The sequence below is a fragment of the Rhinopithecus roxellana genome, chromosome 18 (assembly GCF_007565055.1).
Source record: "Rhinopithecus roxellana isolate Shanxi Qingling chromosome 18, ASM756505v1, whole genome shotgun sequence".
In the NCBI taxonomy this organism is placed as follows: domain Eukaryota; kingdom Metazoa; phylum Chordata; class Mammalia; order Primates; family Cercopithecidae; genus Rhinopithecus; species Rhinopithecus roxellana.
In genome coordinates this window covers 48,262,093-48,289,156 of record NC_044566.1, presented here as the reverse complement: position 1 = coordinate 48,289,156, position 27,064 = coordinate 48,262,093, and the positions used below count along the sequence as shown (strand labels likewise).

Below are 27,064 nucleotides of genomic sequence, written 5' to 3'. Positions count from 1 at the left end.
TTCATTGCATATGTCTGATTGATTACATCATTGGTCATTGGTGTTCAACTTCACCTTCAGTTCCTCTCCTCTCTGTGGAGGTTTGCGGGGAGGGGGTGGGACTAAAAGTCCCAACCTTCTAATCCTGCCTTGATCTTTCTGGTGACCAGCCCCCATCCTGAAGCTATCTAGGGGCTCCAAGTCACCAACCATCTTATTAGCATACAAAAGGTATTTTCATCACTCTGGAAATTCCAAGGAATTTAAGAGCTTTAGGTCAGGAAACAGGGACTACAATCAAATATATATTTCACAATAGCACACACAGATGTACCTGCACAAGTACATACTGATCTATGTACAGGGATATTCACTGAAGCATTGTTGGCAACCACACAAAAAAAAAACTGGAAATAATCATCCATGGTTATATCAGTTCAATATATTACTGTATAATCATACTATGAGATGTAACGCAACTACAAGAAAGATCATATACAAGTGATATAATGTTGATACATTAAATTAGAAGAGTATGTGGCAGAACAATTTGCATACTACTATTCCATTTTTTTTATAAGGGAATATACAAATAGTCTTGTATATTTCTTGTATAGAAAGCACTGGAAGGGCAACCTAGGAACCGTGGGAACTTTTTGGGGAGGGTGGCAAGGAAAGAGAGACCCTTATTTTTCATTTTCTATCCTATTTCTGTTTGACTATTTGCTGTGTGTATGCAGTCTATTCATAATTAAAACAAACTAATTTAAAATGATGGAAAAGTGAAGCATAGAAGGAAAAAGTAGTCAAGGGTAAAGAAAATTTTTCCCCAAAAGCTCAGTTAAGAACACTTCTTAACTGTACTCAGTGAATGTGAAGACCCAAAGAGAAAACAGTCTCTGTATCTTTTCCTTACTGTCGCTCAGAGCTAGGCCTCTACTTACCTGGTGAGGACCCAGGTCGGTCTCCTGCCCTGGCATTTGGACGTGATCTGAGAGGAGTGAGTCAGGTAAAGGAACCTTCTGGACCACAGACAACAGCCAGGCTCAGCAGGGATCACTGAGGTAGGAATCCGGGGGGGATTCCCCACCCAACCCCCTAAAAAAGAGCCGGCAGTTATTAAAAACATGGGACTAGAGCGGGGCAGACTGGGTTTATGGGTCTGTTCCTACGGTGGTGATGCTAACAGTTAAAGGTCATGGAAGCTTGTTTCAAATTAATTGGCCTGCAGAGTAGGAAAAAAAAAAAAATGACCCTACTAATGATCCTAGGTAATTCTGTCTTCTAGGTTACAGCAAGCAGCCCCCAGAATGGCCTTTATTGAAGCCTGAGTGACAAGAAGCCTGTAGCGGGGTGAGGGGGACCTGCTTGGAGAAAGGCCCCAAAAGAGAGGGGCTCTCCCTAACTCTCCAATGACATGGGAAAATTTTACTCATACAAAATTCCCTGGAAACCCAGCCACCCACCCACTGCAAGAGAAGGCCTAGAGATGCAGAGGCCAGAACCAGCCTCAGGCCACAGCTCTTTTTCCCCACGCTGGGAGTGCTGCCGCTTGCCTTCACCCCGACCCTGTATCCCCACTTTCCACTGCCCCGGATCGCCCAGGCTGAATGTCCCCTCTTCTCCTCCACTCTTCTGAGCTTCTAAGAGCTAACTCCAATGTGTTCAGCATATGGAAAAGTGAGGAACTGAACCCCTTCCACCCCTACCTCCCTAGGCAACGTGTAGAGCTCTTGAGCCCTAATACCAGTGTCTGGGAGGCGCGTAAACGCTTCCATTTTTATCCTTCCACTGCAGAAAATGCCCGGTTTCTTCTGGGAGACACTCAGACCCCTCGGGACAAGAGTGGCTAGAGAGAGGTCCAAGCTGCCCTGGGTGGGTGGGGAGTCAAGGCAGGCCAAAGCTTCAGATTTAGACAGTAACCACCAAATCCGACCTGGGCTGCAGGTCCAAGGCCTTTTCCTCTTTCCTGCATGCTCCGCTCTGCCCTGCCGCTGGCCCATCTTCCAATGTAACCTCTACAACCACCAAAGCAAAAAGGCCTGTCCCCACTCCATCCTCACGGCTCGATCCCCAACCCTCTGAGGATCCCGCTTCATGTCTCCTCTATTTTACAAAGCAGCCCTCCTTGCAGCCCTCACGAAAAGTTCTGCAGTGGGGTCCCCCAGCGCGGGGGCCCTTCCCCAGACCCTTAAAGAGAAAGTTCGTTTGGTGGGCCATACCCGGGCAGCGTAGGCCCTGCCCTGGCCTGGTTCTACTTGTGTTCTGAAGTCCCTGACCACCGCCTTGAGTCCAGACCTCGTCCAGGGGGCGGCGGTGCAGGGGAGACCGCACGGCCTGGCCTGAAGTGCGGCCGCCCCCATCCCTTCCCCGAGCCTGGGGTGGGTCCCCGGCCGACAAACTCAGGAGGGGCCGCGCCCCCGTCCCCTACGCGCTCACAAACGCCTTAGTCGCCCGAACCTTCCGCCCCGCAGCGTTCGGCTGCAGGACCGCGACACTGCAGGGCCGCAGCTCTGCGCGCTGCGCTCCGGCCCGTCGGCGCGGGAAGACGCGCGGCCGCGCCTGCCTCGGTGGCCGCGCGGGGTAGGTAGTTGCGGGGACCGGAAGGATGGCAAGGAAGTCGGAGAGGGTTTCCTGAGATGAAAGATTACTTCCGTCCGGGCTGCGGCCTCTCTCTGGAGCCGGCTAGCCGGGGCTCGGGGAGCGGGGTGCGCGGGGCTCCGGGCCGCGCCTTGCCACCTGCAGCGCCCGGGTGGGCCGCGGGGGCCTCGGCGGGACGCGCTCGGCCCTGTCGCAGGAGCTAACGTGGGGGATCCTTGTAGGTGGGAGCATTTCAGAGCGCCCAAGCCATGGTGGCCAAACAGCGGATCCGGATGGCTAACGAGAAGCACAGCAAAAACATCACCCAGAGGGGGAACGTAGCCAAAACCTTGGTAAGGCGGGGTCGGCGCCTGCCGGACAGAGCCGGGCAGCCGGGCGGGGTGGGGGCGGAGGTGGGGGCGGGGCCGGGCGGGTAGCGGCGCAGGGTCCGGCCTCCCTGCTCCCGGCCCGCCCCTTCTGCGGGGTCCTGCAGAGTGTGGGCTGAGAGCTGGGCTCAGGGCGGCGCGGTCCCTTGGCGTCCTCGTGGGCGGAGAGGGCCCTGGTTGGTCGTGGCCCCTCTGGGAGTGGCCGCCTGGCTACCAGGGAGGTGCAGAGGAGCCCTCCTCCCCGCCGGGAGACAGCTGAGCCTTGTCCCAGGGAAAGATGGAAAGCCTCATCCTTAGGAGCCAGTGAAGTGACACAGAGCCTGGAACCTAGTATGTTCTCCACCGTTTGTTGAATGACTGAATGAATGAATCAATGGTTAAATGGAGGCCACTTTTCATCTCCTCCTCCCAGACTCCACTCCTGTTTTCTCTCCCCAGCAGACTTGCACCAGGATCAGGTTTCTTTCCAGACCCTTTGTTAGGGTTTCCATGGAGATGTTGAAAGGGCTCAAAATGGGGAGTGAGATTTGGACCCACATTCTCTCCAGCCTCCTTTTTCTCTTTTACCTCTCTTCCAGTGAAACCTCCCTCAGCCCCTAGGCTAAAGTCTAAGGGCAGCATTACTACTCCTTCCACTCGGTGAATTCAGACTCATTCTGATGGTGTAACTTTAGAGACCAGTTTATTGTCAGGCGTTCGGTGGCCTTAGAACTGTAAATTGAAGGTTTGTAACTGGACTTTTAAGTAAAACCTGTGCCTTACACTCAGGAGTTTCTTTTAGCAAAGCAGATTATCTTCAACAGAAAATGCAAGGCCTGTGACTTTGGACATTCATACCATGAGTCGCATGGGTAGTTTGGCGAAGTTGGTCTCCAAGTATATGAGCAAAGGCGCCTGGGATCTGTTACCCCATACAGTTAAGTGGAAATCCAGCCGAAGCTTGGAGTTGGGCTGGGAAAGCTTGCAGATTTGATGAATCAATTCCTTTTAGCCAAAGAAACTATACTGGTTTGATTAACTAAGCAAAAAGCTAGATCTGTAATCACCACGCCAGAATTCTTGCAAAACCAAGCAGTATTATGGTAGAGAAACTCTAGGATCAAACTCAACTCTACTCAGAGCTTTATACACAATCTAGACCTAAGTAATCCTGAAAATTCTCTCATTTAGGAATTAGATCACTTAGTTGTGATTAGGGCAGCAAATGTCAAGATGCCATCAAATTGGAACCATTTTGTCACATTGATTTATGTTTTCCCTGTTTTTACTGAAGAAAAAAAAAATGGCTGCCCAGGTTGACATTGAGAAGCAACTTCTAATTGATGTTAAGGCATGCAGGGTTTTATATCCCTAAGAGATCAATCCTTCCTTCTCAAGGGATCAGACCTGCTAACTGACACGGTGAAAAATAACTAGTCATGTGGCTCTTTTTCATGAACTAAAAAAACAGAGTTCAGTTGTCAGATCTCAGTTGACAGCTTATCTGATTACAAAAGTAAGAAGAAAACAAGAACTAATTTCTAAGGCTGTTTTATCCATTAGGTTCTGTAGACTCAGTGTCTGCCACCTCAAGTTCTTCCAAAAGACTAGAAAACGTTTGGGACCCAGACAAAAATTATTGGCTCCAAAATAAAAGAAGAAAATGGAAAAATTGGGAAAACACTGTTTAAATACCTAGAAAAGGTACCAGTCACCTGCCATTCAACTCAATGTCCAGAGCTACATTTAAATTATATTTAATGTTCAGTATGAGTTCATGTTAATATGCTCTGATATGTCATGGGATGGCCCCCAAGAAACTCTCATAGTGCCTTGCACCTATAAGAGTTTTTAAATGGCCCGGCTAAATTTGTAATGAAAGGTTTCCAGACCAAGTCGCAATCAATGTTTGCTTTGCATTGGTTGGGGGGATTTTGGTTAACTTTATTGTAAATAGATTATTATCCAATAGAAAAATGAAATTTTCTTTCAAAGAGAAACTTGATAAATCCTAAATCTCATTTTCTTAATTACAAGTCAAATATGATTATACTTTGTTAAAAGTAACTTGCAAAAGATCACTATTCAGGATGAAATTCATTAAACGGGAACATATGTATAGATTCCAACTGAAAATTCAGACTAATTATTCAGAAATAAACTTGTTTAATTGTATGCAGATGCTTCGGTATTTTATTATTAGCTAGTAGCTTACGGATAAATTAATATTATTCTCCCAGATAACAGACTAATCCAAGAAACAAGGCCGGGCACGGTGGCTCGTGCCTCTAATCCCAGCACTTTGGGAGGCCGAGGTGGACGGATCACCTGAGGTCAGGAGTTCGAAACCAGCCTGGCTGACATGGTGCAACCCTGTCTCTACTAAAAATACAAAAATTAGCCAGGCATGGTAGCAGCTACTCGGGAGGCTGAGGCACGAGAATCGCTTGAACCCAGGAGGCAGAGTTTGCAGTTAGCCAAGATCGTGCCACCGCACTCCAGCCTGGGTGACAGGGCAAGACTCTGTCAAAAAAAGAAAGAAAGAAAGAAACAGAGAAATGGAATAATCATTTTGTGATTATACAGTAGTAACTTCTCCAGAATAAAGGGAGAATTTAAATTTCAGAGTTCTGAGTTACCCTACTGGTATCTTAATCACAGGGAAAGCCATTCGCTGACATTTTTTGGAGCCTCAAGAAGTAGCTAACTCATGTTTGGAATAAACCATGTCATTTGCAGAACTGCTACTAGTTTTCCCCACCTTTTCCAGCCATAGAGTCAGGTTTATGTGAATTGTCCCAATGGGATTGTGCTGGGCACCCCTTCTAAAAAGCAGTCACCCAAAGCTGTCAAAAAAAGATATATGGGTACTCTGATCAGCCAAAGTCCCCAAATAATGTTGATTCCCTGGAGAATGTCATCCAAAAGGTTTTTGTGTTATATGCTCCAAGCTCTACATGCTGATCATCTGTTTTTTCTGCATATGAAAAATAAAGGACTCTATTTGGTATCTGTCCTGGGCAAATAATTCATTATAGGCTCCTGAATTCACTTATTAGCTTTGCTGGAAATAGAGATAAAATGAATTTTTTTATATAGCATTAGTGGCACAACAGCAACAGAATAGATGTCTGGACAACTGTAACAAGTTCCTGGGTAGGTGGTGGAAGAGGGTGGGAAGGGCGAATGTCACACTTTGTTGAGGTAGCTTTATGAATGTTGTTTACCGGATCTGATCTTGGCCTGACTTTAAGGGCCCAAAAATGGCACAGATACCTTACACAATTATTAAAGACTGATTTTGTCCTCATCTGATTAAGAGCAGCCGCTGATTCCTCTGCAGTGTGATTTGCCGGCATGTAAGTGGTGGTAGATACAGGCTTAGTCAAAGACAGAGAAGTGAATGTCTTAATCCTTAGTCAAAGTCTACCTGCAGTTGACACTTTAATCCGTATTTCTCATGTAGGAGAGATACAGGGATAATCCTACACCAATTAGGAAGTATTACTAAAAAGACAATATCCTTCCTAGAACCTGCATTTACTCTGCCTAACCTAAGAAATCTTATTTAATGAAACTTTTATGTTTATTTGTTCTTCAATGAACGTTTATTATCTCCTATGTTTAACTTCTGTGCCAGACATTTCTATACATTACTACATGAACAAGACATAGTCCCTGCCCTTGTGGGGTCTACAGTCTCACAGAGAGACAGATATTAAACACACTATCACAGGAATACATATAGACCTAAAAACTGTGGCACATGTTATCAAGAAAAAGTATATGGCCATACAAGTGACAAGTAGACCCAAGTGAGGTAAAAGAGAAGGGCTCTTTGGTAAGCTGAAAACTAAAGAACTGTTGCCTTTATCGATGATAAAATGAATTCCTTTTTGAGAAGCCAGTTTATATTTACATTAGCCTAGAACTTAATTTTATATCTAAATACAACACATCATAGATCTTGCAGAACTTAATTTTATATCTAAATACAACACATCATAGATCTTGCAGTTTTAATATATGATAAATTTTCTAGGAAAGCAACTACAATGAAAATCAGAGGAAGATTATCCTTTTTTAAAGAAATTTTTATTAGAAACATTACTAAAACTTGTTCAACATTTCAAAAACTTACATCCTTGATGATAGCACCACTCATTTTTTTTTGAAACACTATTACATACCTTCAGTCTGAATGTCAAGCTGTCATATGTGTATGGATATGAACACACTTTTTAGCCCATATTTTACAATGTTGAATATAATGTTTAAATATCAACAACATTTAATTGAAATCTGGAATTGGGTTTTATGATATCAACCACAAATCAATACTTGTGAACGTTCCACTCTACCAACACGTTTTTCTTTGTGTGTTTTGCCTGTGAATTCTTTAATGTATATTGAATGCAGCCTATTTTTCAAGCTAATCAGAAAATAATTAGTGAGTTATTTGGTTTTTTTTTTTTTCAGTCTCCTATTCTATTTGAGAAGTTTACTTCTTTTCTGATGCATCTCTCAGAAAATATTTGTTGTTCTGATTGATTTGGGTTTAAGGACCAAGCCCCACCTGCACATAGACCTGGAGGTGTTTTGTCTGTGCTTTTGGTTTGAAAAAAGCAGGAGGTCTGTAGGGCTTCATTCATGCAGTTTTGACAGTCACCTTCTGCTTGCCAGAGAATTCAGAGACCTCTCCCAATTGCAAGCTTTATTAAGGCTTAGGAGTTTTATTACAAAATACTGCTTCACTCATAACCATTCACAATTGCTGTGGTGCTTCTATTGTTCCAAGGATTTCCACTGTACTGACTTCCTAATTTGGGGGTATGTAAAAGGTTTTGAGAAAATGTCTGTGATCTCTGATCCTGCTTGGAATTCACAGATGCAAAAACTAAATATCGAATCTGTTAATGGAAAACACCCAAGCTTTGTAATGAGGCAGACCTACATTTGAATCCCAGCTCTTGCTCAAGTTAACAAACTTTGAACCTCAGTTTCTCAACTCCAGAATGGAAATAATAATACTTGCCAGAAATAATGAATGCAGACTGCCTAGTATAGTGCCTGGCACAGAGCATACCTTCAGCAGATGCAAAGTTATTATTAATATCATTTTGGTTCCTAAATCACCATATTGGTTTATGTATTCATACCATATCTGTCCCCAGTTACAGTTCACTGAGTTACAGGGATGTTAATAAGGTTATTGATGAATTTTTGCAAACCTATCTCAATCCTTTTAATGGACTTCATCCATCTATATCTGTCCACTGAGGGATTGAAACCAAGTCTGTCTCATTCACAGTAGAATCCCTAGCACCTAGCACAATGCCTAGTGATACTCAAAGAAATGTTTCTTGAGTCAATGAACCTAATCTTACTTTTTCCCATTCCCTTTTAGAGGCCGCAAGAGGAGAAATATCCTGTGGGACCATGGCTGTTGGCACTGTTTGTTTTTGTTGTCTGTGGCTCAGGTATGGGAGTTTCACTGAACTTATATCCCATGTTCTCCGCTGGACTTTGAAAAACATGTTTTCTTCACAAAGCAAATAGATGAAAAACATATTGGTCTGGGATTCAAGTTTACCACTGCCTTAAACCTTAATCTTAATGGGTTTTGATTTAGTTTCTATTCCAAATATAGGTAGAGACAGAATTGATACACTATCAAATCCTAATCATAAAATGATTACACTGAGTAAAGCAGCTGTATACACTGTAGAGGTCAGTAAAGTCTTTTTGTGCAGACATAGCCTTAAAAGGGCATTAGAACAGAAGCTGAAACACCTGTCTGCCTGTGATAAACCCACATTCCAGAGAAAGGGAGAGGCCTTGTGCCTTATGAGAAAGTTCTCCAGGACTCCTAGATACAACTGAGCCTTTGACCCAAGGCTTAAGGTATGGGTCACCTGATACTGTAAGGTGGCGAGTTGAGAGCTTTACTTAGACACATGCAGATACACAAACACACACACACACAAATGCAGGGAAGATGAGCAGAAGCATTGTATCATTGTTTCTAGTTACATGCTGAACTAGCCTTGACATGGTTCCTGATCCCCATATGTTGGGTCTCAGAAATCCTTGTGAGTGTAGGTCACTTTTTCTAACCACACAGCATATGCCTTTAGGGATTCCCACCCTCCGTCAGCTCACTGTTACTGAGGGCAGGAAGGCAGGAGGTCCACATCTTCCTGCTCAGGCTTAGGCCTCCCAGCAAGACAGCCTCTGCCCCAGTGACAGGAGAAGCCCATGACTAAAGATGAATCATGCATTCAAACCTGAAATCATGAAAATTTTTTAAAAAATTTAAGATGGATCAGTTCCGTTTATCTTCAAGAGACCACTCTTCCAAAGAAGCAGAAACTCTTAGGAGGAAGGAAGGATCCAAAGTACTTGGCATTATTGTTGCTTGTGGCTCAAATATTTGAAAGATGATTTGTCATTCCAAGATGAGAAAATCTTCCAAAGAAACACAATTCTACTCTATTCCCAAAGAAGTATCCTTAAGGACGTCTTTTAAACAGCTGTTTACCCAATCCCTGTTTGAATACTTCTGAGGATGGGGTGCTCACTTCTTCAAAAGCCCATTCCATTTCTGCACAGCTGGAATTCTATTAGAAATGTCTCTCCTGTTTTAAATTACGTTATGCTCCTTCTCAGTTGTTCAGATTTTAATTCCTAGGATAACACAGAATAGACTCGTTCTTCTCTAAGCACCTTGAATCATCAGATATTTTAAAGATGACTGCCTGGTGACTTCTTCTGCAAACTAAGCTTCCCTAATTCTCTCAACCTTGCCTCATAAGATGTGGTTTCTAGACTCCTCTTCTGGATCTGCTCAATGACTTTCTTAAAGTATAGCACCTGGCAGCGCATGCCTGTAATCCCAGTTACTCGGGAGGCAGAGATTGCCATGAGCCAGGGATCGCACCACAGGCACGGTGGCTCACACCTGTAATCCCAGCACTTTGGGAGGCTGAGGCGGGGAGGATCACGAGGTCTGGAGTTCGAGATCATCCTGGCCAACATGGTGAAACCCTGTCTCTACTAAAAATACAAAAAATGAGCTGGGCGTGGTGGCACGCACCTGTAATCCCTGCTACTTAGGAGGCTGAGGCAGGAGAATCTCTTGAACCACTGAGTCGGAGCTTGCAGTGAGCCAAGATCACACCACTGCACTCCTTCCTGGGCGACCGAGCGAGACTTCGTCTCAATTTAAAAAAAAAAAAAAAAAGTGTAGCATGTACAACTGCAGAAGGTGGTCTAGAAGCAGTGCGACCACCACAGAGGCAGTAGGATTGTCACTGCTCTTGATTTTGCTCACCACTCTGCCTCTATTAATGTGACCCAGCCTTGCAGTTACTTTTTAACAGTTGCAGCACATCCTTGACTCACTTCTAGCTGACGGCCAGCCAGGTGCCACCCAGCTCTTCCTTACATAAACTTCCTACAACCCTGGAGACACATCTACATACCCCTTTATCCCAAAGTCTCTCCTGTCTCCATCACGTATTATTTTATTTTACTCATGGCCCTCATCAGCAGTTGCAGTTATTTAGTTTACTTACTTATGTTCATTTCCCTCCAGTAGGATATAAGCTCAGGGGAGGCAGTGTTTATTTTTCATTTAATTTGTAGGTCCTAGTTTAGTATTTAGCACATAGCACTCAGGATGGATGGATGGATGGATGGATAAAGCCAGATATTCCTCATACTGTAGATATCTAGTTGACCTTTTTTGAGACCTAATATAAAACTTTATTACTTTTTTATATTCTCAAAGAAGAATGATTACTTCTATTAAAATTTCATTGTTGGTTATCATTTATCTTTTAATGCCATGTCCATAAAGTTCAGAAACATAGATGAGCATGTATAATAAATGAATTATTACATTATAATATATAATATGGTCAGTGACATTACATGAGATATTCATGTATTGTCCTTCATTAGTAATGCATAAGTCCAAGCACCGTGCACAATTGCAATGAATATGGTACGTTAATGCAGTATTTCCATCAATACCTACATATTCATCTGTGATGCATTGCCTCAGATGATCTGTCTCTGGTATTCAACTAAGAACAAAATAAAAACAAAGCTATGCCTTTATCATACCACAGGAAAATCAAGATAATAAACCTGTACAAAAAAGTTAGCTATGTTTTCAGGCTGTATGACCAGTCTGTAGGTTATCAGACCTTGAACTTTGAACCTCTCATCTACTTACCCTTTTCTCCCAATGTTATGGTCTCTGAAAGTATATTTTTCTTCCAAGTCACTGATAAAAGTCTAGACTTGGAGAAACACACAGAACACAATTAGAGATAACCTCTTTCAGGTTGACTTTGAGCCTCTAAGCAAAACTCATTCAAGCAATCATCATGTCTTGAGGGTCCCCTCTGTGCCTGGCACCGTGCTGGGCTTTGGAAATACAATCCCGTTTGGGTGCTTGCAGGCATTGGGAGAGGCAGATAAGGAAACTGTCAGTTGCAGCCCAGGGAAAGCACACTGCGATAGTGACAGCAGAGTTTACAGGGTGCTTGGCCAGCATGGATAAGGAACTTCTAAATCGTACTCAGCAGAAGAGAAAGTTTCCAAGGGGAGGTGCTGTTTAAGCGGAGTCTTGAAGAACAGACAGCCAGACAAAGGGTGTAAGGAAGGTGACTCTGCATGGGAACACTATGTGGCGGTGGCATGGTGGCTTCAGAGAATGTGCTGGGCTCAAGAATATAAGGTGCTCAGAATGGCCGAAGCCTACTCTCAGGCATCCCTGAGCCCAGTGACCATGCCACCTGTATTGTCAAGGGTCTAAGTAGAGAAAGATGTATATAGGCTTCAAGATACACTGTGGCCTTCTCCAGTCTGCCCCCTTAGGCAGCTTATAGGCGAGAAAGCCAGTAGAGTCATTTGGCCTGGCTTATTCCTCTCAAACCCATGCCAACTCTCAAAACCCATCTCTTCCTTTTTGAAGGGCTTAAAAAACTATTATATGGCCTAAACTTTTGCCTGGCTTACCAGCCCATACAGGAGGACCTGTATCTTTCCCTCTTGGGTAAATTGGAACATTTGCTAACAAGCATCTTTTGGAACTCTCCTGGTCTCCAGCGGTTTCCCAGGGATTAAGTACATTAGCTCTGCCTCTCTGGAGGTTTGTGCAGGGCCATGGGATGTGAGCCTGCAGGGCCTGGAGATTTGGATGAAAGGGCCTGAGAGGACCCACTCTTATTGCGATACCACAGCCCCTGCCCTTAGTGCTTAGGGCTCTTTTTGTTTTGTTTTGTTTTGTTTGTTTGTTTTTTGAGACAGAGTCTCGCTCTCACCAGGCTGGAGTGCAGTGGCGCAATCTTGGCCCACTGCCACCTCCACCTCCCAGGTTCAAGTGATTCTCCTGCCTCAGCCTCCTGAGTAGCTGAAACTATAGGCGCCCGCCACCATGCCCAGCTAATTTTTTTTATTTTTTATTTTTTGTTTTTTTTCAGTAGGGACGGGGTTTCACCATGTTGGCCAGGATGGTCTTGATCTCTTGAGCTCATGATCCGCCCGCCTAGGCCTCCCAGAGTGCTAGGATTATAGGCATGAGCCACTGCGCCCAGCCGCCCAGGGCTCTTTTAATGATGCTGATTTAAAGCTTTCTGGTTATAAAGCTATTTTGCTTTTATGGAGAGGTTAGACATGAAACGAGACTTGAGCCATCTTACTTTCTCTGTCTTCTGTTAACATGCTATCATGATCCCTAAGCAATGGGCCTCATGCCTTTTTTAATCAAAACTAAAAATAATTACCACCACTGTTTTTTTTTTTTTTTTCTTGCCAACTTTAGCAATTTTTTTGTAAGCCTCAGCTCAAGTCGGGCACAGTTCTCACAGAAATGTGTCACTCTTCTCAGCTTGTCCTTGGTACCGTGCCCTTCCTTCTATCTTTGTACACGTCCCTTTCTAAACAGAACATGTCATGAGAAACACAATAGCTCCTTTAGATCCGTCCCTGTTGCCACTTCTCTGGGATTAGTCACGATTCATTTCATCTTGCAGAGCCGACTATTCCCTCTTGAGTTTCTCCCGTGTTAGGGTCACAGGCCGTAAGTGCCTACCCATCTTTTCTCTCCATTTAAAAGAATGTGCAGTCCTCAAGTCTAGCCCATTTGTCAGCTGCTTTGCTTTAGGTAATGAGCTTTCTGGTAGGTGCTAGGATAGTTGCAGCCCTCATCAGTGGTCTGTCTCACCTCTGTTCCAGCTTTGTAATCTGAAATAGGAAAATTCCCTGCATCTCACGTCTGCCTAGCTGTTTGCAGTATGCACACCTGCACCTGCACACCTGCCCTGGCCTGCAACACTCAGGCCAAATGCACTGGAGTGTCTTGTAGGATGTCCACATCTCTGCAGACAGGCCCTTTTCCTATTCCTTTCTATTAGCTCTCCTTTGAACAAGATACACCCCTATGCCAGGCTCAAGTTCCATTTCACCAAGTTCCAGTGGGACCTTGGAGGTCATGTGGCCTTTCTTTGAGTTCATGTGGTTGGTTACTCTTATTTTGTATGTTTTTATACAGACGCTAAGGAAAAAGGCGAAATCTTCTAATATTAATAAAGGCGTTGATCATTTATGTAAGTCTCTTGAAAGTCTCACTTGCTTTCATTACCTTACTCTATTAACCCACTTTTCTCATTGATGATTGGTTGGGCAAAGTGCTCTTTTTAGAAATAGTGCCAGTGTACCTAGGGTAAATAAATATTCAGGTCAAGCAGACAGTAACGAATGCACATTTTATCTGTTTTTCTGGTTGTCTTCTGGGAAAGAGTTAGGACTGGTAAGAAGCTGGCATTTAAGTATGTGCTCACTTATTGGTCACCCTTTCTCCATATTATGTGGAAAAACAGCTTAACAAGCCTGTAAAAAGTCTACAGGACCCCTTTCTTATAGAGAGTCGGGAGTCACTGCGATCACTTGCCTCCTGTTTCTCAGCTTCTCTCCTGTGGCTTCCTCCTCCTCTGCATGTGCTTTTCATGCCTGCCATCCTAGTAAGAGCAAGATAATGAAAAGGAAGGAATGAGGACTGGGAGAGTAGTGAAGGGACACCGTCCAGGCACCCAGAGACCCCTGGCATAAACACGCACTCAGGGAGTGCCACCCCTCATTGCAAAGCCAGATGGGAGCAACAGACCTCCCGGAGCTACCCCACGCCCCCACTCAGATCCAAGCACAGCCCAGCCCTGTTCTGTCTTAGGCACTTGGTGGAAACCTCTAATACATTGCCCTGGTGAGAGGGAGTTTGGGGAGGTTATCTAAATACACCCTCTTCAGAATAAGCAAATTTCTACTTTCCATGATTGCAAAAGTTCTCTTAGGCAAGGGACTGCTTTGAAAACTGACCAGTTGGCACTCAGAATAGGAGGCCTCTGAAGGGAGGATAGTTTCAGGATCTGCCAGATGTCAGCTCCGAGCCTAGATTCACTCTTGTCAGCTGAATGACCTTGGACAAGGTATTAACTCTTGTTATTGATTCCCTTATCAAGAAAATGGGGATAATGAGCAGCCTTTCCAAGGTGTCCTGGCGTTGAGTGGCTCTGGAGATCTAAGTGCAGGCCCATAGCAAGCTCAAAGCCTGCAGCTACAGTCACCACCACCTCTGCCCTCATGGGAAACAGTGGTACCACGGGACTCTCGGTTGTGCTGTGGGGTGCTTCAACTCACACACACCTTTCATCCTTCCAGGCTGTACATTCAGTTGCAGACTCGACCTCTCACATGGGTCTCAGTGTCTCAGCAAGCCATGGGCCCTGCCTCTTCACTCCACAGATGAGTGGGAGCAATGTAAGTGATAACACTTTGGGTGCATGAGACTGTTTTCCCACATGATAAAGCGTCAGGTCTTCCCCACAGAGGGAGAAGGAACACCAACATGCAGACCACAATCAGTGAAAAGCAGTTTGTCCTTTAATTTGAATATCAGGAAAAAAAAATGTGAGTTTCATTTCCTTAAAGCAACCCCAATCCACCACTCTTTTGCTGTAAAAGTTATCTTTATGAGATACAAAAGCTTTGGGAATAGTATATTCTTCTGAGACGTGGTATTATCCAATTAGAACATCTCAGGGCTATATCTCGTTTCATTTTGTTTAATTTGATAACCAGTTTTTTTTTTCTTTTTTGAGACAGAGTCTCACTGTTGCCCAGGTGGAGTGCATTGCCACCATCTTAGCTCACTGCAACCTCCGCCTCCTGGGTTCAAGTGATTCTCCTGTCTCAGTTTCCCAAGTAGCTGGGATTACAGCCATATGCCACCATGCCCAGCTAATTTTTGTGTTTTTAGTAGAGACAGGGTTTCACCCTGTTGTTGAGGCTGGTCTCAAACTCCTGGCCTCAAGTGATCCACCCTCCTCGGCCTCCCAAAGTGCTGGGATTACAGGTGTGAGCCACCGCACCCAGACAGTTTTATTAATATATAGATTATGTAAGAAATCAAAAACCCATTTCTTAATCAATACCTGTTATGAGTCTGCTGAGATTATTAACCCAAATAGGCCATAAACTTCTTGTCAAACCTTAGCCTGGATTTTGTTTTGCTTGAGCCTGTTTAACTGGCTGGATTTGTCTCTACTTAATCTACTAGGACCCGGATCAACATCGAAGGCCAAGGGATTTCAGTGCCCTCATAAGAGACTTTGCCCTTTTTTTCTCTCTCCTTTTAATAAACGTATTATCTTCCATTTCTGCAGGCAGTGGGGCCTCTTTCCAGGTAAGCAGCTCATCCTGGCTCTGCCAGTCCCGGGTTTTGAAACCTGCCTCTTTGGAGAGCTGTTTGAGAGCTTCTGAAGAATGCTTGCTTTTTATCTCAAGACTCAGAGGCAAGCATTAGCTGGAACGTCTGTCTGAGACTGTTCCCCACAAAGATACTGTCACACAGATAGGTCAACTGCTATCTTCTCAAGGCACTTGCAGACCTGACACGCTTCCCCAGCCCATTCATGGACCTAGTCACTGCTGTTTGTGCTCCGAGCCCTCTCCTCTGGGTGTTTTCTTTCCCTTTTGCCCCCAGCTCTTGCATGAGCCTTACTGAGAAGGACTCTCAGGCTATACCAATGCTTAGTGGGAAAGTGGGCTGCAGTTAATTGGTAATGTCTGTCCTGAACACCGTATGGCTGACAGCGCCACGTTCTCATCTTTGCTATCCTTAGCCTAAACTTTTTATAAGGTTATTGCCACAGTATTCACAAGATAACTGTCTTCGACATTTCCAACTTTCCTCTTTGACCAGAATGCCTCTTGGACTTGGTGAAATGAGGTCTTTTCCTTAATATGCTACCTGCTTGGGTAATTTTATTTAGAGTCTGCCTATACTTGTTTCTTGTGATCTTACAGTATTATTTACCCTTTCTGAGTTCTTGGGTGTGATACCCTATGTTGACAGGATGCAGTAATCTGAGATGGCACTCTTTGCAATGCAGTGGTATTTCTCTCTGTCCTGATGCCTCAGTGATAGTTTCAGGCAGCATCAATGGAGTCACCATCTAATTCCCATCATCCTTTGACTGTCAGAGAGAAACTCTTAAATACCAACCATGCCCCAGTTCCCTCCCTCAGACTATTTCTTCCTCATGTATTCCTAATTTCAATTTTATTTCTCTTTCTCTGGCCAACCCTGATATTCATTTCCTAATGAGAGATTATGAGAATTTTAATGGTGACTAAAGCCTGGCTATTCTTGAAACTGACAAATGTTTATTTCCCATCAAAGGGAAGCCTCTGGGGTAACAGGATTAACTAGTGACTGTTATTTTCTTCACTGTTTCCTATAGTTTCCAAATTTGTCAGTCAGCATATATTACATTTATAAGCGAAAAAAAAATGTGTTTTAAAAAAAATCTAGACTAGTGGTTTTTGGTCTTTTTTTTTTTTTTTTTTTTAAAGCTGCAGAACTTTGTTTAAATCTCAGAGAGAAATAAATGAAAGAGCAGCTGTTCTGGTTGAAGTGAAGCCTGTGTATGTTTCTGTTTGCATTTGTGTGTGTGTTTGTATATGTGGGTTTTTTGTGTGTGTTTGTTTCCATGTCTGTATTTTTGAATGTGTGTGTGTTAGTGTGTTCATGAATGTGTTCATATGTATATGCATGCATATGCATGCTTGCATGTGTGTGTGTGTGTATAGTATACCTCCCTATGTTGCTGGATATTATGACTTTCTCATCCCCAGAAGGGAGCACACATCTGGACTCTCTTTGCCCATCAAATAGGAAATTGTGCCTGGCTCCAGGGCTGGCCTCTGTTATTGCAGTTAATGCCTTTCAACAAAGAGCCTGCGAGGTTTATCAGGCACCATCCGTTGGGAGTCGCTCCGCCATTTCTGGGCAGGGACATTCCTTTCATCTGTCAGTTAACAGGCGGCACTTTCCCCCTGTATTCTCCAGGGCCTCTGCCTGCTGCGTGGCGGGGGAGGGGAGAGAGATCATGTCACAGACAGGTCCTTTTTCAGGACAGCATTTTCAGAACAGATGTGAAGAGGTGATTCTCTGAGATGTCCTTGGGAGGGCCTGAATCCTCCCGTTCTCCCATCCTTGTGTTTTGGATGGTCCAGGTCTCTCCCTGTATGAGTGTGCTGGAGGCCTCTCCATTTCTGGAAGGACCACACCCAAACTTTCCCCAGGACTGGCTGTTTTGTTAAGGATGGTGTGGAAGAAGAAAAATACAAGTCACAAACATGCCAGGGACATATGAGAGGCCAGAGACATTCTTTTCAGTGCTCTCTCTTCCCACTCCCTGTGTGGCCACCAGTTTTGTGGCAAACTGTCTTTGAGCCCAAAGGTTGAGGAGCCAGAATGGAGCCTTTTGCAACAACTAAGAAACATTTCTCTGTGAACTGTTAGCTGCTCTCTGAAATCTTTTGGGCACACAAAATTTGAGGAAGGTATGTATTTTGTGGTGTACTGGGTGAAAGCCACCACCTTAGCATGTGCACATGCCATAGTGGGGAAGTTAACATGGTTGCTAAGAGCTACAGCTTCAGGGCCAGAGTTTGTGGGTTTGAAACCACCTACTAGCTATGTAGCCTTGTCTAAGATACTTACACCGAATCTAAGCCTCAGTTCTTCTCTTCTTAAAAGAGAATGGTACTGGTTCCTAACTCCTGGGACCCTTAGGACTGTTAATCCCGAGGATTAACTGAGGCAATGCATGTGGAATGTTTAGTGGAGTGAGAGTGTTGGCTTTATAAGTGTTTGCTGTTCTTGTAATTATGTTTATGGTCTGGCTCACACTGCCTTCCCACCTCTCCATCTCCCTGGGAAGGTCCTCACCAAAGCTCTGAATGCTTAAGAGGGAAGAAATAAAATTTTGCCTATTTTGATAGCTTTGCTTTTTGATGGTGAGAAAATTTGTAGTGGGTGAACATAGCACTGAGATATTGAGGAACCTCCATGAGCCAAGACCAGCGGCCCCTGGATAGGTAAAGGATAGGGTTTGTAAACCAGAGAGTCAGTGGTGTCACCTCTGCAGGGATAGCTAGAACTTCTCTAAGTCTAGAAAGAGTTATTTATAAACTAGCCCATGAGGGTGAGCAAGATCTGTTTGTTCAACTGTTTTGACTACCATTTATTGAGGACTGACTTCTTGTAATGCCAGGCCCTACACATACATCTTCTCCCTTGGTCACACAGTCCCTGCAAAGATGCCATTACACTCATTTTTCCAGATCACGAAACTGAGGCTCATAGAAGAAATTGGCCAATGTCCCATAGCTAAAAAGTGAGAGAGCTAGTCCCCAAATCTAGTTCTTTCAGACTCTAAAACCCATCTGTTTTCCATTACCCTGCATTCCCTCTCTCTTACGGTTTCCCTGAAAGTTCTATGAAGCAAAAGTTTTCCACCAATTTAGGCCTTTAGCACATGACTGTGTATTGAAAAACGCTCCTGCTAAAACATCCCCTATTTTTCCTGCCAGAAAAAGTGTGTTTTCCAGAGGTTCCTGATGTGCAGCCATCCTGGTTCTTGCTCCCAGATGGAGAAAGACCTGACCCAGCCACAGGCTACCTCTTGGTTGGGCCACCGGTGTCCCCACTCACCCCCCGGACACTTGCTCCAGGACAGACTTGAATTCGCCATATTTGCAGGTCAACCACATAAACTGGCCTTTCCTGCAGACTGCCAGAACTTTCTCAAAACTGTGACATCCAGAGGGAGTCACCGCCACCCAGAACCGGCAAGTGGGATGTTTAAGGAACTGGCCGGCCCCGGAAGAAAGACTGAGGCCATTCATCTGCTCTGGAGTTCATCCTCAGGATCTGAGAGGCACAGCCTGGAGAAGACATCTCATCAGCCATCGGCTCCCTTAAGGTGACCTGCGGCCTTCTTTGTGCCCTGGGGGCATTTGGGCTTGTGTAGAAGCTCTCTCTCAGAAACTCTTTCTGCTATTTTAATGTGGATAGAAAGCTTTACATTCTTCGCTAATAACATCTGGGTTTTAATAGCATCTTGTTGCCCTCGCCTGTCTCTGGCATCTCTCTTTTTTCCCTCTTCTCCATCTCTAGAGAAGCCACCAGAAAATGGCATCTTGCTTTTGACTTTCTTTGTGCTGATTATTTTAGAGAACTTAATGATCCACTTTGCAATGTCTTGTCTCCTAACATTTCAGCTTGTTTCTCAGAGGGCCCATACTTTGCTTTCTACCAGCTCTTTCATCATTTTCATTTTCTTAAATGAAAACTAAGCAAAACGGTATGATTTCTACATTGTCTTCTTCTCCTAAAGGATATTCTTCCAGCCTCTCTTAATCTCTCTTCTCAGCAACTCCCTTGATCTCCTTTATCATCGATTTATTGTCAATAAAAGTGGCTTTAGGAAGCCTCCTGTTATCTGGCAGGGTTCCAGCTTTCTGACACTTTCCTATGGGACCCACTTGTTATGTCATCCCTGTGTCCTTCTGGCACTCCCTCTTAGCTGGGGAGGGTCAGTCTCCAGGGTGAGAGTGGGCTGGGATGGCCCATTCTCAGGCCTTTAGGGGTTTATGGTCTTGTACTTCCACTTTGGAGACTGAGCTTTAGAGACATTTGGATCTAAAAGCAGCCATTTGATGCTGACTCTTTGGGTTTGCAGAGTAGTCATTTGAGGTTTTTAAAATGTATTTTCTTCTGTGCTTTTTGCAATCATTCACTTTTCAGTAATTCAATAATATTTACAGAGGACCTACTTTGTGCCATCCCTGGTCCCTATTATCCTGGAGCTTGTAGTCTAATGGCAAAGAAAGATGAGTTAATCAAGTAATCACACCAAAACACTTTCAATTCAGCCATGAAACTGTACAATTTTGGCCATGAAACTATGTAAAGGAGAGGCACATGGGGCTATGAAATCATATAATGCAAAGGACTGGTGTACTCTCAGGTAAGTGGTTCTCAAAGTGTGGTCCCTGGACTGGCATCTCAACATCCCCTGTGAACTTGTTAGAAACACAGATTCTCAGTCCCTTAACTCCAGGGCTTGGGGAGAAGGTGTCCAGCATTTGCGTTTTAACCTGTCCACAAGAGACTGTGATGTGTGCTCAAGTCTGAGAACCTCTGCTCCAGGTGATCAAAGAAGGCTTCTCTGAAGACATTAACATTTGGTTGATGAAGGAAAGTAGGGAATAGGGTAGGGTAGAAGTATTTCAGACAGAAAGAATGGCATGTGTAAAAGCCCTGTGGTCTCACTCCTGTAATCCCAGCACTTTGGGAGGCCGAGGCAGATGGATCATGAGATCAAGAGATCAACACCATCCTGGCCAACACAGTGAAACCCTGTCTCTACTAAAAATACAAAAAAATTAACTCAGTATGCTGGTGCGTGCCTGTAGTCCCAGCTACGCAGGAGGCTGAGGCTGGAGAATCGCTTGAACCCGGAAGGCAGAAGTTGCAGTGAGCCGAGATCGTGCTACTGCACTCTAGGCTAGTGACAGAGCAAGACTCCATCTCAAAAACAAAAACAAAAAACAAAACAAAAAAAAGCCCTGTGGTGAGAACAGGGAGCTTTTGAAAATATGAGGGAGTGCCCCAAGCAAGGAGAAGAGTGATATAAGGTGAGTCTGACAGGTCTGGACAGGGGCCAGGATGTGCAGGTCATGGAGGCCTCATCAGGGATTGGGCAACGAGAAGCTTTTGATGTGCAGTGAACACGGGAGTGACAATATATTATTTGCTTTTATTGAAAGGATAATTCTAGCTACAGTATGGAGAAAGGATGGAAGAAGAACAAGAGTCGAGCACTGGGAGGGCCTCACTAGGGTCTTGGGGAGAATGGTGGTAACTCGGACTAGGGTGGCTTCTGAGGAATGGAAAGAAGGGTGCATAATCACAAGATTCCCAGGTAAAATCCACAGATCTTGGTTATCAATTGGAGGTGTCAGAAAGGACTGTGGTGTTTTGAGTCTACATGCGAGATGGAATATAATGATGCCAGTTTTAGCAGTGGGACGAGATCATGAGAAGGCCCTGTTGAGTCCGAGGTACCTCTGAGCCACCCAGGTGCAAATATCAACTAGATACTGGAAGGTGTGCTGGAGCTCAGAGAAGTCAGGGCTGGAGATACACATTTGTGCATCATCAACAGCTAGGTGGCAATTAAAACTGTGGGCTGGGAGGCATTGCCTAAGGAGGAAGAATGTAATGAGAAGAAAGCTAGTAACGTTCATTGCAGAATGTCAGCGCCCATGTTTAATGGTCAAGTGGATTGTTTCCTCTAAAATAAGCTTAGAGGAAAGAGCCAAGAGAAGGAGGAAAACTAGAACCTAGAAGACCATGGTTTCACAGAGGCCGAGGGAAGAGAGTTTCCAACAGGAAGTGCCCAGCAGGAGTGAGTAGGGGGTAAGGCAAGAGAAGGTGGAAGAACGCCTGTTACACTAAGCGACTCAAAAGTCATTTGTGACTTTAGCAAAAGATGTTCAATGGAGGGAAGAGAGCAGAAGCTAAAATGAAGTGGATTGACGCGAGAATAGCAGGTAAGAGAGTGCAGAAAGTGAGCATAGACAGCTCTTTAGAAATGGTTGTGAAGAGGAAGAGAGGGCCCTGTGGATGGGGATGTGGAGTCAGGCACATAGCTCTGGTGTGTGTGATTTTGCAGTGGGAGTGCTCCTAGCATGTTAAAGCCTAAAGACTTCGTTGAAAGGGGGAGGTTGAAAAAAGAGAAATGGGATCATCGAAGGTTACCAAGGGCCAGGATCCTTGACACAGGTAGGAGGATGCAGAGGCTTCATGGGTCTCGTAGCTCCTGCTCTCGCCTGGACTTTTCTGAACCTCTGGGACCTGCCCACGCCCTGATCGCCTGCCCTGGAATGCCTGCTGTCCCTCCCTTTCTTGGCATCTCTCCTCCCCGCTGTCTCGCCTGCCCACAGTTCCTCTCCTGCAGCCTGCTCTGCTGTTTTCTCAGCTTTGTTCACCCACTGTTAAGTTATTAACTTGTCAGGGTCTAGACTCCCCGCTTCCTTTCCCTCTTTTGAACTCACTGCTGGCTCCCTTCCCATTTGCCGCCTCAGAAAGTCAGCATTTGGAAGGCGGAGGTTACTCTGCAGGTCAGTATTGGCAGGTACACAGGATTACAGTTAATATAATTAGTATAAGATGTGTACGTTTTCTTAAAGACCATGATACAACTGAAAAAGAAATAATAAACACAACCATCTCTCTGTTATCTTGTGGAGGTAAATGGTGAACTTAAAAAATAGACTTTATTCAAAGTAGTGTCTCCGAGAAGGTTCATCTGTGAACATGTTAAGGATCGCTGGACTCTTACATGTTAATTCATGGATTCAATTATGATCAGGAATGATCCTCAGTTTTTAAAGCAAACTCAAAGAACTAGATACGTTGTTTTAACATCAGTGTCGCTGTTCTGAGACATACAAACTTTATCTTAGATTTTTTTAAATTTTTTTAATTTTAATTTTTTTTTTTTTTTTTGAGACAGTCGTGCTCTGTTGCCCAGGCTGGAGTACAGTGACGCAATCTCTGCTCACTGCAACCTCCACCTCCCGGGTTCAAGCGATTCTCCTGCCTCCCAAGTAGCTGGCACCACCACACCCAGCTAATTTTGTACTTTTAGTAGAGACGGGGTTTCACCACGTTGGCCAGGATGGTCTCCATCTCTTGACCTCGTGATCTGCCCACCTTGGCCTCCCAAAGTGCTGGGATTACAGGCATGAGCCACCGCACCTGCCCTGTCTTAGATTCTTTGGAGAGATTTGTAACAGTTCCTTAAAAAAGAATTGCGTGGTTTCTTATTATTACCTAGAACTTTTGAAGTTATGAATTAATTTAATATGGGGGCTATATGGATTAAGACACTGATGGTTTCCTATTTGTTGACTTACATCCTGCTGATAATTTTTTGTCTAAGGGCAAGAGTAAGTAAGAAGTAATATTTTTGAGCATCTACTTATGTCATCATATTTATTCCTTGCCATCCTTTGAGGTACTTAATATCCACAGTTTTACAGGTAGAGAAAGTAGGCTCAGAACTGTGTAGTAATTTCCCAAAGTTCACAGCTTTGTAGGGTGGCAGATAGTGCTAAGCGCTGGTCTGCATGCTGGGACACGGAGAAGCAGCAGTTGTTGAAGTCACGGTAACAGTGATGATTGCAGTAGCTACCAGGCACCGAGTCCTCCATGTGTGAGGACCCTTCCCATATGTCATGTGGTTTAATCCCTATGACAGCCCTGCAGGGCCATGATCCTCATTTTACAGAACAGGAAGCAGCCTCAAAGAGGTTAATTATTTGTCCAGTCACACAGCTTTTCAGCAAAGAGCTGATATTCAACCCAATTCCATCTGATCCGGACTTTCTGCTCTAAAGTCAACTTGTTTGTCAGGATTAGCAATAGTTCCCTGATCACAAGAACAAAGTCTGAGGCATGGTAGATGTAATTTTTTTTTTCTAATGTTGAATATACAGCTGCTTCCTGGCATTCCCATTGAGCCACAATGCAGAATGTTTATCTAATTTTTACTCCTTGTGAGCCTTGGTGGGGAGGAAAGGAACATCAGATATTTCCGCAAGCTTATAAATTGTTATAGGGTACTTTCTCTTCCATCTACCAACAGCCCCTGTTAAGACCCGCCCAAGAACCCAAAGTTAGCTAAGAAAACATCTGAGCACATCCAGAATTAAGTATCACAAGTTGTTGAACCAACACCTTCACCATATCTACAGATGAATCCCTGACACTCACATGGAGCTGATTTACTCTGATTTGACTCATAATTCTAACAGTTTCTGTTTTCAGCTTAGTCTGTAGCAACAAAATAATAGTAGAGGGCCCACTGCAGATGGGTATAGTAATACCAGAGATGAGAAGAAAGAGACCCAAAAAATGATCAGAAGCAGAAATGAGAGCCCAGAAGTGCAGCTGAGCAGAAGCATTTCAGTGTCAGATCAAACGCTGCCTCCTCTGTAGCCAGATCACAGCACATCTCATCGGTTACTGGTTTTCATTATGGTGACACAGAACATTCATGGAAAGTTGGCATTGAAATATGTTGGTATCTATAATTCAGAAAGGTAGTGATGATGGGTGCAGTGGTTTTAGGGGAAAAAAGCCAAAAATGCATTCGTGTTTGTCTACCCTTGAAACTCAGCTGTCCAAGAACAATTCCCCAAGGTTCTGTGCATCGTTTCTCTTTGTATCCTTGAAGTGCAGTGTCTGATACATAGGATGTGCTCACTGATGCCGGATGATGAAACGTTGAATGACTTGTATCCTAGGGTTCTGGATAACTCTGTTTTACCGTGGATCCTGGATGTATTCCAGGATGACTTTATGAAGGCGAGAAGGGGTAAGACCCCTGAGAGCTCAGTGTTTATTCTGTTTTTACACATGGTTAGATGAGATAATACCCACCCTCCTTAAAAAAAAAAAAAAAAAAAAAAAATTCAATCCATGGTAGTTACTCTTATCATTACTGTCATCTTTGTCAACACTGACCAAGGTTGCTCACGGGGGAAGATGTGAAAAAGAAGTTGGGATCTTCCTCTCCTGGGACACATTTGAAACCCAATAGCTGGAAGCAGGCCGAAGCTATGTTACCAGCTCTCATCCACATGGGCAGGGGTCCCAGGAGTTCTCTGTGGGCTTACAGGCTACCCAGCCCCTTGACAACCCCAGTTATTAAATATTGAGCCCTGAATAAATCAGTGCTACTCTCCATGAGAGACAGCTGCCTTTCAGAGAGTTCCATGTAGTGGGAAGATACGCACGCATGGAGGGTTCTGGGCAGCCAGAGGCCGGGCCCTGTGGGCTGCTCAGAGCACCTGGTCTGCCTTCCCAGCACAGGGCTGATTGTTTTACAGGTCACAGCCGTTTTGAAAAGGCAGACCCACTGACCTGTTTAATGAGTGCAGTTTCTGCACGAAAGCCCATATCCCTCTCCCAGGCAGCCCCAGAACTTTGCTGGGGAAGGGGGCCAAATCTCCTCTCAATGCCTGAGGGATTTCTGGCCTTAACTGCTGGTGGAATTAGCAGGAGTTATCTATAAATCCCTGAGGCATCCATCAGCCGACTGAGCGAGGCTGCCTTTTTAAAGAAGTTCACTGACCTCTTGTTAACTTAACTCCTTGTTAGGAAATATCTAATCAGCTGCGAGCTAACACGTCAGGGCCCAGGGGTCTGCAGCAGCCGGGCTCACTGTGGGCGGTTTCCAGCTGTGTGCAGTCTGGTGTCTGAGCTGTTGTGTTTTCCTCTTGCAGCTATCTTTCAGATCATTCAGAGCATAAGGATGGGCATGTGAGAAGGCCAGGGCTATTTGACACCACCTCCCTCCCACTGGAGAGGGGAGGACCACGGAAGCGGTCAGCCGGTTTCTGCGGGAAGCAAGCAGGCCACGCGGAATAGAAAACATCGCTCCCCCACTTGTTCCCTGATCACTTCATCGTGGATGTCAGACCAAATCGCCTTCTCACAGGACATCTTGGTGCATCCGTGTTCTCAAGCGGAAAGGACATTTTGCTTTTCTGTTGGCAGGATTAGTAGCCACGCGGGTCGTCCGCAGCAGTGCTGTCTTTTTGGCTTTTCCCTTGGTTTCACTAATGCGTGCATGTGGCCCTCTGAACGATCACTGGTTTACTTTCTATAGATACAATCTCTCCCCCATTGAGAATTGGTTTTACAAATAAATGCCTTCGTTCAACCTTATACCATGTGTGGGTTATAGTGAGAAAACGAAAGTGAAGAAAATAGCAGAATAGCTCAAGGAAGGTTGGGAGGTGGAGAGACTTGGTTATGCAGTTGGAGGAGGGGCAGGGAATCTGTGAGAGGAACCACAGCTAGATTTACTCAGGAAGTCCCCGGCCAGACCCTCAAGATATTTGCCTGAATGAAGCCCTGGGCAGTTCTAATGACCTTGCATTTTCTACACATTTAATTCTTCTTTTTTTTTTTTTTTCAATATTTTTATCTCGTCTTGTTTGTTCTTCTCTTTTTCAGTTCAGAAAAGGCATGTGCAAGGTATGCGAAGGTCCGATTAGTCTTTATCTCCTCTGTAGTCTGCCTTGGAGCTTAGCACAGAGCAGACGTCCCAGGCCTCTTGGTGAGAACCCTCCAACCCCAGGGCCCAGCCTCAGCCACTCCAGAGCTCTGGGTAAATCAGGAGCCTTGCAGCCCTCTGGGGGATCAGCTGGCAGAATAGGTGCGTGAGGCCCTCTCCCTGGCCAGCCTCCCCCACAGCTTCTCAAAGCATGGTGTTGCCAAAGGAAGTTACAGGGACAGCCACAGGATCACTGGTAGGATTAGAGGCGGTCACCCTGCAATATGAAGCATGCTTTTGTTTTTATTAATTTCCATCTTTGCATTAGCAATTTTTTTCATTCATTAACTTCATGAGAGCTTTAAAAAGGAAAGTGACAGACATGACCAGCGTCTCTCTAGACCACTTTACAGGTTTTGGTGTTAGTGGCACTGTTTGAATTAGGGGGCTTTTTGTTCATTGGAGTCACTTCAGACCCTCTAGTGATGTTCTTTAAGGCCTTCTTTTATCCCACCCTTTGAGCTCCCCTCCAAAAGCATCCCTTCCCCCTTCTTCCTTCTTTCTTTCCCACTAAGAAGAGAGAGTAGTCAGACTGCTCCAAAATCAGCAGCCCTGGGAACAGTCTACCACCCCGTGTTCCCTTGCCAC

At 44.7% G+C, this 27,064-nt stretch overlaps 1 protein-coding gene across 5 annotated transcripts; it reads left to right on the top strand.

The window, feature by feature from the left end:
* The first annotated feature begins 2,327 nt into the window (after window positions 1-2,327).
* Window positions 2,328-26,085, top strand: SERP2 (stress associated endoplasmic reticulum protein family member 2). 5 transcript variants are annotated; one of them, XM_030921855.1, is made up of 5 exons: window positions 2,328-2,562; window positions 2,802-2,912; window positions 8,332-8,404; window positions 19,042-19,264; window positions 25,641-26,085. In XM_030921855.1, the coding sequence occupies exons 2-5, from the start codon at window positions 2,829-2,831 to the stop codon at window positions 25,783-25,785; spliced, it is 525 nt and encodes a 174-aa protein (XP_030777715.1). In that variant the 5' UTR covers window positions 2,328-2,562; window positions 2,802-2,828; the 3' UTR covers window positions 25,786-26,085. The 5 variants fall into 5 exon arrangements, with proteins under 5 accessions (XP_030777715.1, XP_030777719.1, XP_030777716.1 ...); XM_030921859.1 differs by lacking the exon at window positions 19,042-19,264 and having other exon boundaries at window positions 2,462-2,562; XM_030921856.1 differs by lacking the exon at window positions 2,328-2,562 and having other exon boundaries at window positions 2,654-2,912; window positions 19,072-19,264.
* The last annotated feature ends 979 nt before the right edge of the window (window positions 26,086-27,064 follow it).